General features: G+C 32.2%; 1 protein-coding gene across 1 annotated transcript; it reads left to right on the top strand.

Annotated features, from left to right (window-relative positions):
• Positions 1-5268: 5268 nt before the first annotated feature.
• Srp19 (signal recognition particle 19) lies at positions 5269-11250 on the top strand. Its single transcript, XM_076510117.1, has 5 exons — positions 5269-5420; positions 6224-6299; positions 7056-7127; positions 8556-8667; positions 10983-11250. The coding sequence occupies exons 1-5, from the start codon at positions 5371-5373 to the stop codon at positions 11117-11119; spliced, it is 447 nt and encodes a 148-aa protein (XP_076366232.1). The 5' UTR covers positions 5269-5370; the 3' UTR covers positions 11120-11250.
• Positions 11251-12379: the final 1129 nt, after the last annotated feature.

Here is a 12379-nt window from a genome sequence, read left to right as displayed (position 1 = left end):
TGATACCAAATATCGATCTATTAATACACGACATAAAAATTCCAATTTTGATTGGATTTTTTTCTTCGCAACGAAAGTACGGAAATTTTATGTGCCAGAACAACAGACTTCAATTGATTTGTGTTTGTTTTTCAAATTTGGTACACTGATGGATCTTACCAGCCTACAATTAGTGGTCACATTTGGTTTAAATATGTGTAACGTTATTCAACAACAACCACTGAATTTTGAGGAAACATTTTGCGCACACCTATGTGCGTGTGTTCTGTTATAGTAAAGCCACATCGGGCTATCTCCTGAGTCCATCGAAGGGAATCGAACCTCTGATTTTAGCGTTGTAAATCTCTAGACTTACCCGCTGTACCAGCGGGGAACTCGTTTTTGTCATTCAGATTAAAAATGGCTGATATACAGCAGCAAACTATAGGGTGAAAGGACGTACATACACATAAGTATTGATTAGGCCAAGCAAAACTAGTTAGCAGATTCTAACTCAAAATTTTGAGAAGACTCGTACAGGTGGACGGTTATTATTAATTATTCATTGTCAACTTTTCAGCAAAAATTTACTACATTTTATGAAATCATTCTAATTGAAGAGAGTTGAGCGTTATGTGATACTAACTTAAGCGGTAAGCATAAATCATAATTGCATAGGGTGATGACAAGAAACTGTTAATATAAATTCCATAGCGTTGATTTAATGGAAGCTGTTAACTGTTTTAGAGAGGAAAGCTATCACCATATATTTTTTATTATGGTTAATTCTGTAAAGTAAAGGTCTGTTACGAATAATAATATGGTTATGACACGAAGGCTAGTGCGGATTAGTATCGAGTGTCACTTTTTTACTTTCTATAATGTATTAGTGTGTGTTGGGAAAATATCACGCTATGTAGTAGAAGAAAAACAACATACTTTTGAAAAAAGAAAAAACTGAGTATGGAAATTAAAGGAAATGAAGTCAGAATTGGAGCCCGAACTGGTAATAACACTAATAATAATTTTACAGCTGAGGCTGCATATTTTGTTTTACCCACGATCAAGCCCCAGTTTTGTTTTTATTCCCTTAAGTTGCATGCTCAATACTTTTACGACCCCATCTAATATGTATTTTATTAAATACACAGCAAGTATAACTTTTACACTACATAACCTGACTCGTCATTGATTATCATATTTATATCGTTACCTCACTTCAGTTTCATCGATTACTCCCTACACAAATTCGTAAAACTTGCTGTAGTTTTAATTAACTTTTTATCAATTTAGTTTCACCACAGAAGAAATGAAAGCATTCGTTTTTGACAGACAATGGAAAACAAATCACAAAATCTAAAATGCATAAACGGCGTGTATTAATACAAAAATTACTCAACATAGTTAAAGTATTATTGAATATGTTCTGTGTTTAGACGTGTTCTTAACTAACTGTTTTGTAACAAATATTTATTTTTTTAAATAACGTTGGCTACAACTACGTTCGCTGGTAAGCCTAACTTCTCAAATATATATATATAAAGATCCGTGATGACGAGGAAACCCACTTGTAGAGAAAACGGTTGGTATGGATAGAGAAAGCACTATGTAGAGGAGCGAACAACGTTTCGACCTACTTCAGTCATCGTCAGGTTTTAGTTAATGCACAAACATTATCCAAAATTTACAGAAAAAAACTACTTAACACGAAATACAAAGAACTATATGACTTATAGAAACAAAAAATGAACCTAGACCATCAAATGATATGCTGCATTAAACCAGAGATTTACGGACTTATACAACGAAACATCAACCAATTCAACATTAGGAACGACAGGAAAAAAAAATCAAAAACAAGATAAATTAAGATGCAAACAACCGAAAAGACAACAACACGACAAACCATTGATTAACCTCATAATTAACAGATCCTACCGACAATTAAACACAGACGAGATACATCTACTTAAAAAAAGACCCAATTTCGCAATTGCACCAAGGTACATTCCAACCTTAGAAAATAAAGCATGTTTAAAATAAACGTCCACAAAAAACAACCAACAGAAAGAAGACAACTTCAACACTTCTATTGACATCCAACAGCCAAACTTCCCAGAAAAAAAAAAAAAATTTCCAGAAACACCAAAAAACAACATCTTAAACGATTTTTTCAAAGAATCTTCTCACAAAACCATCAATATAATTTCACAAAACAAAGCTAAAAAACAATATTAGTAAAAGAGACATTAATTCCATTAAAATCCTAAAACAAGACAAAAACATAAAAATTCTAAAAGCAGATAAAGGAAACGATCTAGTCATAATGAACACGAATGAATAATCCAAATAATGAAGAACATTATCAGACACAAACAAATTTAAACCAAAATACTACTAAAAATGAAAAAGCCAACACAATTTCAAAAACACTTTATTCCTACCTGCGCAAAACCGACTCACGCACATCATGAATATACGGCATCTCCAAACCTCATGAACCAGATTGTCCATAACGACCATTAATGTCCACATAAGAATAGTTTAATTACAATCTTGGTAAATATATAGCATGGGCATTCTCCAAATATGTAACATCAGTCAGCTCATTCATCAAAGACTATTAATTTCAAGTCTAATCTTAATCAATTTAATCATAAAGTCTAAATGGCCAGATTCGATGTTATATCCCTCTTTACAGAAGTTCCAACCGCTGAAGCCTGCAAGATAGCCTTAGAACTCTACATCCGAAACCCTAACCCATCAATAGACATTCCCAGCAATCCTCATAGAATTCACCACAATGAAGACAAGCTTCATGTTCAACAACCACAATTATATACAAACAAATGGGCAATCCAGTATCACCAGTTCTAGCCAATATTTTTATGACACAAGTTGAAACGCAAGCAATTAACACAGCATTACATCCACCACTATACTGGTACAGATATGTAGACGACACGATTGCGGGATTCACATCTACAGAATACACACTTCATTTTTTCAATCACATTAATTCTATACATCCTAACATCAACTTCACATGTGAACAAGAAGGAAGCAATCAAATATCATTTCCTAACCTCAAAATTACAAGAACCGATACACAATTTAAAACAGAAATCCACCGGAACATCACCCATACTGGAGTACACATTCCTTGGGACTCGGCGCATGAAACAACACAAAAACTCAACATACTAAGAAACCACGTAAACACAACCATAAAACTATGCTCACTAGATAAAATTAACGATGAATTAGACAAAATAAAACAACACTTCATTAACATCAACAAGTTTCCTCCACAAACCGAAGAAAACATTATACGCATACACCTGGACAAAAAGCAAAATCAACTAACAAAAGTAAATATATTCCCGACATCAGCAGAAAAATAACCAACATTTGGCAAAAACTAGTACCAAAATTGTCATTCCAGTTAATACCAAATTTATTCAAAAATCAGGCACAAAACTGAGGTCTATACTGTGTGAAAACTACACTGACAAACACCATACCAACATTATTTATAAAATACAATGTGATAACTGCCACAACTTCTATACTGAAGAAACAAGTAGAAAAATGTGGAAACCAGATTTAAAGAACACAAAAAATCACTTTCACGCATTTTCTAACACTGCAAATCAAATAAACACAACATAACCATAGAAAACACTCAAATACTAAATAAAGAAACAAACGCAAAATTAAAGAAACCTTACCTATATAACAACTCAAACCCAAAATAAACCAATACAAAGGAACACCTTTATACCTATATTAATAAATATAATCCAACATCTAAGCACGCCTTCTACATTCCTACACTCAATTACACAGTTACCTCTTTATATATAATGGTTACAAAAATTTGTAAGCCAAACTTACCGAATTTGTTCGCTTATCTATCAATAATATAAAGATGCTAACTGTCTCGCTGTTTAGCTTTCTAACTGACGCTGAACTTAATAACGCAGTAATTTAGTGACCCTACTATTTAAATGCAATACAGTTTATTACGCGATAAAGATGGCTTTAGATTCTAAGAGACCTTAAATATATTTAAAATATCTTGCAGACTGTTAGGAAGTTCAGACACAAATAACATTGATATTATTTCCATAACATTGACTAAAATTAATCTGTAATTGTTTGACATAAGTCTAATTAAATTGGAATCTAGTGTTACCAGATTTTGGACAAAGTCTGAAATCACAGCCAAATATTCTTGTTCACCGGATGAAAATATTTATGAGAAAATTCAAACTAAAGAGTTGAAGCTTACATGCTTTACCAAAGTTCTGACAACAAAACTCTGTATAACGTTTCTACTTTTGAGAATACGAGTTGAAAAGGTAAATGATATATTTGAGTATTTATTACTTTGAAGCTAAATGCGTAATAATAGAGCACTGGTTTAGATCTTCGACAATTCCTGAGCCAATTTTACTTAAGTGTAACTACTCTTTTGGTGCAGATTAAGCAGTTAGATCTACAACCCTAAAATAATACTTTGACCTCAATTTCACCTTCGTAACTGAAATAGAAGGTAGTAACCACCCCTTGTTTTGCAGTTGCTTTTAGACTTTCACCTTCTACTTTACAATTTTTCATGTTAAAGCCACTGACTACAAGATTTTACATTTAATGTGGAGTAAACTTTATATTAACGAAACCATTATGAACTCGTGAAAATAAATAAAGGGACAGACTCAAAACAGAAAATTAAAAAATATTAATTTGCGTATTTATTGAATTTGTATCATTATTTTTTAACTTTTGTAATTCTTAGATATTTAAGATCTAGAGCAGGAGAATATAAGCACTGAAAATGGTTTTTAATTGTGTAATCACACCAAGGGTTTATCCTCACAGCCACTATGACTGTATAAATTAAGCGCAACGTACATTTTGATAATTTTCTAAATGCTGGACATTCTGATTTCATTTAAACTGTCCACATTTAGCTATGGAATTAGACTGATAACGTGTTTAAAATACAATTTGTTTCACAACTTGATTTAAATTTCCTCCAAGAAAAGACAAAGAAAATAACCAGAAGATTGGAGATATATTTAGTGTTGTACTTTAGCCAACTTAATTAGTGACAGTAACTGTGCTTACTCATTATGATTATACTATTGCCAAGTATACTTTTAATTAAAGGACTACTGTGGAAATACTACAAAACATATTTGTTCAATTTTTCATAATTGCTTTTGGCAGAAAGAATCTATGCAATTTCAAATTTATAATATGCGTTTTATGCTGTTCGCATTATAGTATTTTTTATTTAAGTGCTTTTTGTTTCAATATTTGCACAAGTCGGTACAAATAAATTTAAACACCAGATGTCACGTTAGAACATACACATTGTTTGACATGGCTGTGTCGTCGTGGAGTCCTGACAAGAAATATTCTGATAAAGAGAGGTAATTGTATATTTCTCTGTTAGTGTAATATAAAAGTTGACTACTGTAAATTGTTGAAGACAAATGAAATTACTAATTAGTGTAGTTTATACATATTCTGTAAATACTTTTCATTTTTGTTAATTTAATGTATTGTAACTACTGGTACAACTAACACTTGACGTAGTAATACTAATAGTTTTAGTATTACTGTTGTACTGTGGTTCTACTAATAGTAATATTATGTATTACCTCGATTAGTAGGATTATTAGTAAGGTCGTTGGATCTGCCTTTTAGTTTTCAACCGTATAATTTAATAAGTACTAAAACACAAAACTTAATAAGTGATAAGCTCCAATACCATTTTTGAAGTTCTTAATAATAGTAATTTTCAGTAACATTAAAAGTAAACCTCCTTAAAAACTTATTGTTTCTAATTTGCAAGTAACTTTAATATTATATTTTAGTGCCCATTATTGTTTTATACCAGAGTGTACAGTACAGTTTTTACCTAAAACTTGAACATGTACCCATACCCTGGGCAAGATATATCCTGTTTAATTTATTCAAATTTACTGTTCTAAACTTTTACTGATCCAGCCTGTAAGTAAACGTATCACATTTGTTCACTAGAGTATAATCAGGCTGTTGTAGAATTGGTGCAAATAATGCATTTTGGTTGAGTTTCCGTAATGTGCAGTGTGGTAAAGAGCCTTAATGATATCATCTTCCTATTTTTGTGTTTAAAGAATGATGAAAGTGTATTTTTGAAAAAAAGCCATAGCAAGAAAATATTGATGTGGTTCTTCTTATTTTAATTTAGGTGGGTTTGTGTCTATCCTGCATACATAAATAGTAAGAAAACAATATTTGAAGGACGTAGGTTGCCTAAAACAAAGGTAAAACAATGCTAATGTTACCCTTGCTTTACACCAAAAGCAGTGCCCACACTAAGCTAGTGTAGTCACTGTGATAGGTCTGTGTGTTTGATTTAAGTATGTTAGTGTAGTCACTATGATAGGTCTGTGTGTTTGATTTAAGTATATTAGTGTAGTCACTATGATAGGTCTGTGTGTTTGATTTAAGTATGTTAGTGTACTCACTATGATAGGTCTGTGTGTTTGATTTAAGTATGTTAGTGTAGTCACTATGATAGGTCTGTGTGTTTGATTTAAGTATGTTAGTGTAGTCACTATGATAGGTCTGTGTGTTTGATTTAAGTATGTTAGTGTAGTCACTGTGGCAGGTCTGTGTGTTTGATTTAAGTATGTTAGTGTAGTCACTATTGCAGGTCTGTGTGTTTGATTTAAGTATGTTAGTGTAGTCACTATGGCAGATCTGTGTGTTTGATTTAAGTATGTTAGTGTAGTCACTATGGCAGGTCTGTGTGTTTGATTTAAGTATGTTAGTGTAGTCATTATGGCAGGTCTGTGTGAAGAATGGGATAATGATTGGATAAAGTTATTATTAATGCAGATATTAGTGATAAAACAATGTTTGTGGTAGGATACACATACAAATATGACATTGCTTTTATATATCCCAATTTTAAAATTTTAATGATTATCCAAAGCTGCCAAATGAATTTTAAATTTGTTGATTTACTTTTTGATTAATTTTGTTGTGTAATGAGTGCAAATGTTTTTGATTTGAAGTGTGTGGAGAACCCAACTTACCAGGAAATAAGAGATGTTCTAGACTCTGCAGGATTTAAAGTTGGTGTAGAGGTAAGATGATTCCTTCACTATTACATGTACAGGTAAGACAGTTCCTTCACTTTTACATGTAAAAATAATGCTACATTAGTAGCAGTGGTTAAGACTTCTCTCCAGACACTTGGCTTTTGTGTATACAAGGTCGATGTCATGCTCATTATAAAGTAGTTTTAACTTTTCATATATTATAACATGAAAGAGGTTTGTGCCATCTCTTGTTCTATAATTTATATTATCCTTTGTCCTGGATCTGAAATGTCAAGAATGAATCTTTCCAAAGTCTAATTGTACTGTATGAGCCTAGGTTTGCCTGTCTTTTTCATATTATACTGTATGAGCCAAATTTATCTATCTTCTTTATATTGTACTGTATGAACCGAAGTTTGTCTATGTTCTTTATATTGTACTGTATGAGCCAAATTTATCTGTCTTCTTTATATTGTACTGTATGAACCGAAGTTTGTCTATGTTCTTTATATTGTACTGTATGAGCCTAGGTTTGTGTACCTTCATCTTTATATTGTACTGTATTAACCCAGGTTTGTCTACCTTCTTTATATTCTACTGTATTAACCCAGGTTTGTCTGTCTTCTTTGTATTGTACTGTGTGAGCCCAGGTTTGTCCGTCTTCTTTGTATTGTACTGTGTGAACCCAGGTTTGTCTGTCTTCTTTGTATTGTACTGTGTGAACCCAGGTTTGTCTGTCTTCTTTGCATTATACTGTGTGAACCCAGGTTTGTCTGTCTTCTTTGCATTATACTGTGTGAACCCAGGTTTGTCTGTCTTCTTTGCATTATACCCAGGTTTGTCTGTCTTCTTTGCATTGTAATGTGTGAACCCAGGTTTGTCTGTCTTCTTTGCATTGTACTGTGTGAACCCAGGTTTGTTCGTCTTCTTTGTATTGTACTGTGTGAAACTAGGTTTCTCTTGCTATTTCTTCACTTTCAGTTGTCAATTATCTTAAAACAATCCTTGGTCCAATACCTTCACAACACAAGTTTTCTATCTGTCTTGCATTTCTGGGAGCACAGGTTTCACATTTTGTTTATTCTTTAGCAAGTTGTGGATAATTATTCCATGGCTAAAGTAAGAGACTTTCTGTTCCACTTCTTTTGTGACACACACTCACTATGATGTCTTTTACATTGTGGCTCCGAGATGATTTCTCTTTCCTTTCTGTCATCTTCACAATTAAAGAAACATACAAGTTGTTTGGTAAATGACTGTTGCAGAAATGTTAATATATTTCAATATTATCTTAATAAGTAAAATAAACTGTTGTGACAGATACCTTGTAACTTTGTGGAAACTTGTGTCCTATTGTCACTACATTTTCTAACATTTAAGATTCAATTTGCTAGTTTCAAAGTGGAAGCAAACACTGAAACCAAAGTTTGAAATTTATTTAAAAAACACTTTGATTTATGTTTATAATAATAGAACAAACTTTACCCAAGAGAAACCAATAAAGATGAATTGATCTACAAAGGAAGAATAAGATTCCAGTTGAAGAAAGATGATGGAAGTCCAGTGAGCATAAAATTTCCCACTCGTAAGTTTGTTTCACTAACCTAAATTTGCTGTAAGTACAGATGTTTTTATCACTATAACAGTAAGTTTGTTTTAAGTACATGTGTTTGTTATCACTGTAACAATAAGTTTGTTTTAAGTACATGTGTCTGTTATCACTGTAACAGTAAGTTTGTTTTAAGTACATGTGTCTGTTATCACTGTAACAGTAAGTTTGTTTTAAGTACATGTGTCTGTTATCACTGTAACAGTAAGTTTGTTTTAAGTACATGTGTCTGTTATCACTGTAACAGTAAGTTTGTTTTAAGTACATGTGTCTGTTATCACTGTAACAGTAAGTTTGTTTTAAGTACATGTGTCTGTTATCACTGTAACAGTAAGTTTGTTTTAAGTACATGTGTCTGTTATCACTGTAACAGTAAGTTTGTTTTAAGTACATGTGTCTGTTATCACTGTAACAGTAAGTTTGTTTTAAGTACATGTGTCTGTTATCACTGTAACAGTAAGTTTGTTTTAAGTACATGTGTCTGTTATCACTGTAACAGTAAGTTTGTTTTAAGTACATGTGTCTGTTATCACTGTAACAGTAAGTTTGTTTTAAGTACATGTGTCTGTTATCACTGTAACAGTAAGTTTGTTTTAAGTACATGTGTCTGTTATCACTGTAACAGTAAGTTTGTTTTAAGTACATGTGTCTGTTATCACTGTAACAGTAAGTTTGTTTTAAGTACATGTGTCTGTTATCATTGTAACAGTAAGTTTGTTTTAAGTACATGTGTTTGTTATCACTGTAACAGTAAGTTTGTTGTAAGTACAGGTGTTTGTTATCAGTATAACAACAAGCTTATTGCAAGTACAGATGTTTGTTATCAGTATAACAATAAGTTTGTTGTAAGTGCAGGTGTTTACCATTTTTTCTTCATAATAAGGTAATACAAGTCATTTGGTATCATATTTCACAGGAAGGTAGTACAAGTCATTTGGTATCATATTTCACAGGAAGGTAGTACAAGTCATTTGGTATCATATTTCACAGGAAGGTAGTACAAGTCATTTGGTATCATATTTCACAGGAAGGAGTACAAGTCATTTGGTATATTTCACAGGAAGGTAGTACAAGTCATTTGGTATCATATTTCACAGGAAGGTAGTACAAGTCTTTTGGTATCATATTTCACAGGAAGGTAGCACAAGTCATTTGGTATCATATTTCACAGGAAGGTAGTACAAGTCATTTGGTATATTTCACAGGAAGGTAGTACAAGTCATTTGGTATCATATTTCACAGGAAGGTAGTACAAGTCATTTGGTATCATATTTCACAGGAAGGAGTACAAGTCATTTGGTATATTTCACAGGAAGGTAGCACAAGTCATTTGGTATCATATTTCACAGGAAGGTAGTACAAGTCTTTTGGTATCATATTTCACAGGAAGGTAGCACAAGTCATTTGGTATCATATTTCACAGGAAGGTAGCACAAGTCTTTTGGTATAATTTTTCACAGGAAGGTAGTACAAGTATTTTGGTATAATTTTTCACAGGAAGGTAGTACAAGTCTTTTGGTATAATGTTTCACAGGAAGGTGACACAAGTCTTTTGGCATGGTGTTTCACAGGAAGGTGACACAAGTCTTTTGGTATAATGTTTCACAGGAAGGTGACACAAGTCTTTTGGCATGGTGTTTCGCAGGAAGGTGACACAAGTCTTTTGGCATGGTGTTTCGCAGGAAGGTGACACAAGTCTCTTGGCATAATATTCAACCTGAACATAATACATAACATTACCAAATACATGCAATATTCTTATATGCTGAAATTAATTTTAGTTCATTCTGTGGAAGTTTTCCCAACAACAATTGTATTATTTCAAGTGTATTTTGAAGTTATTAGAGTAATATTTAGAAAGTTTGAGCTATCTTTGTATTAATTTTGCAAACCAACAATGAATTTATATTAATTCAGTCTGTGTTTCATACCTAAAGTAAACCTGTGCTAGTAAACTCTGTTAATTTTTTTACCTAAGGTAAATCTGTATTAATTCACTCTGTGTTAATTTTTTTTACCTAAGGTAAATCTGTATTAATTCACTCTGTGTTAATTTTTTTTACCTAAGGTATGTCTGTATTAATTCACTCTGTGTTAATTTTTCTTACCTAAGGTTAATCTGTATTAATTCACTGTGTTAATTTTTCTTACCTGAGGTAAATCTGTATTAATTCACTCTGTGTTAATTTTTCTTACCTGAGGTAAATCTGTATTAATTCACTCTGTGTTAATTTTTCTTACCTGAGGTAAATCTGTATTAATTCACTCTGTGTTAATTTTTCTTACCTAAGGTAAATCTGTATTAGTTTATTTGTGTGAGATGATTCCCAAACTGAAATCTCGAACCCAGAAGCAAAGTGTTGGAGACCAGTCTCACAGCATGCAGGGTGGTGGGAAGAAAGGAAAAGGCAAGAAAGGAAAGAGATAATGAGTGATATAGCCTACTCTTTGTTAAACTGTTGCATGTCACCTTTAAGTAAAGCAGTCCTTGATGTAAAAATGATTATTCAAAACTAAATAAAACTATTAGCACCTGTGCTTTTTCATTGCCTTATAAAACTGTGTCCTGCTGTGTTTATTATAAATCTTATGTTCCACTAATGTTTTATAAAACTGTCTCACTCATGTTTTTATAACATCGTCATAATATGTACAAACTTATAATGGTTATGGTAGCAGTATATACAAGTTTTGATGATGGCTAACTTAATGGTCTATATAAGTTTTGATGATGGCTAACTTAATGTTCTGTACAAGTTTTTGTTGGTTATGGCACTATTACCTACTCAGTTTTGTTGTTTATGGTGCTGTTATATACCCGTTTTTGCTTGTGGTGCTATTATATACACGTTTAGTTGTTTATGGTGCTATTATACACACGTTTTAGTAGTTTATGGTACTGTTATATACACGTTTAGTTGTTTATGGCAGTATTATACACACGTTTAGTTGTTTATGACAGCATTATATACAAGTTTTGTTGTTTCGTGACAGCATTACATTACAAGTTTTGTTGGTCGTGACAGCATTACGTACAAGTTTTTGTTGGTCGTGACAGCATTACGCACAAGTTTTTGTTGGTCGTGACAGCATTACGCACAAGTTTTTGTTGGTCGTGACAGCATTACGCACAAGTTTTTGTTGGTCGTGACAGCATTACGCACAAGTTTTTGTTGGTTATGGCAGTATTGTATACAAGTGTTGGGTTGTGGTATTGTAAGTTATGTATTATGTAATATATATTATGTATTATATACAAGTTTCATCAGATGTTCTTTCAGTCTTATACACACTTTAAGTGATTTTGTTTCATTTTTCAGTTTGGATAATTTTTCTCACATTTTCAATTTTTCCACTATCCATTTGTCTGACCTTGCCATTGACAATTGCAGTTTAAATTGATAATTTAATTTTTTCACCATCTTTTACCTTTTTAAAGTTTTTACATCTGCTAATAAAGTTAATTTTGCCGGTTCGCAATGGATGGCGTTACAACTTGTTGTATTTCATGAATCGTTTAGTTTGAATTTTCCTTTGAAAACCGCGTAGTGTACTAGGATCAAACATGCAGTAAGTTATTTTTTTCAGTGATGGAATAAATGATACAACATTGCTTTTTTCTTTTTGTAAACACGTTGTGATTAAAGTGTTAAATTTAAATTTGACTCAACTATCAACATATGTTCCC

The sequence above is a fragment of the Tachypleus tridentatus genome, chromosome 7 (genome assembly GCF_004210375.1).
Source record: "Tachypleus tridentatus isolate NWPU-2018 chromosome 7, ASM421037v1, whole genome shotgun sequence".
In the NCBI taxonomy this organism is placed as follows: Eukaryota; Metazoa; Arthropoda; class Merostomata; order Xiphosura; family Limulidae; genus Tachypleus; species Tachypleus tridentatus.
The sequence above is the reverse complement of the archived record's forward strand: the minus strand, read 5'-3'. Positions and strand labels throughout refer to the sequence as shown.

Excerpts from the sequence above, each read along its gene's own strand:
- Srp19 (XM_076510117.1), top strand. The coding sequence starts at position 5,371 with ATGGCTGTGTCGTCGTGGAGTCCTGACAAGAAATATTCTGATAAAGAG. Across the intron at positions 6,300-7,055 it reads GTAGGTTGCCTAAAACAAAG|TGTGTGGAGAACCCAACTTA; the intron begins GTAAAACAATGC and ends TTTGATTTGAAG. Across the intron at positions 7,128-8,555 it reads GATTTAAAGTTGGTGTAGAG|AACAAACTTTACCCAAGAGA; the intron begins GTAAGATGATTC and ends TTATAATAATAG.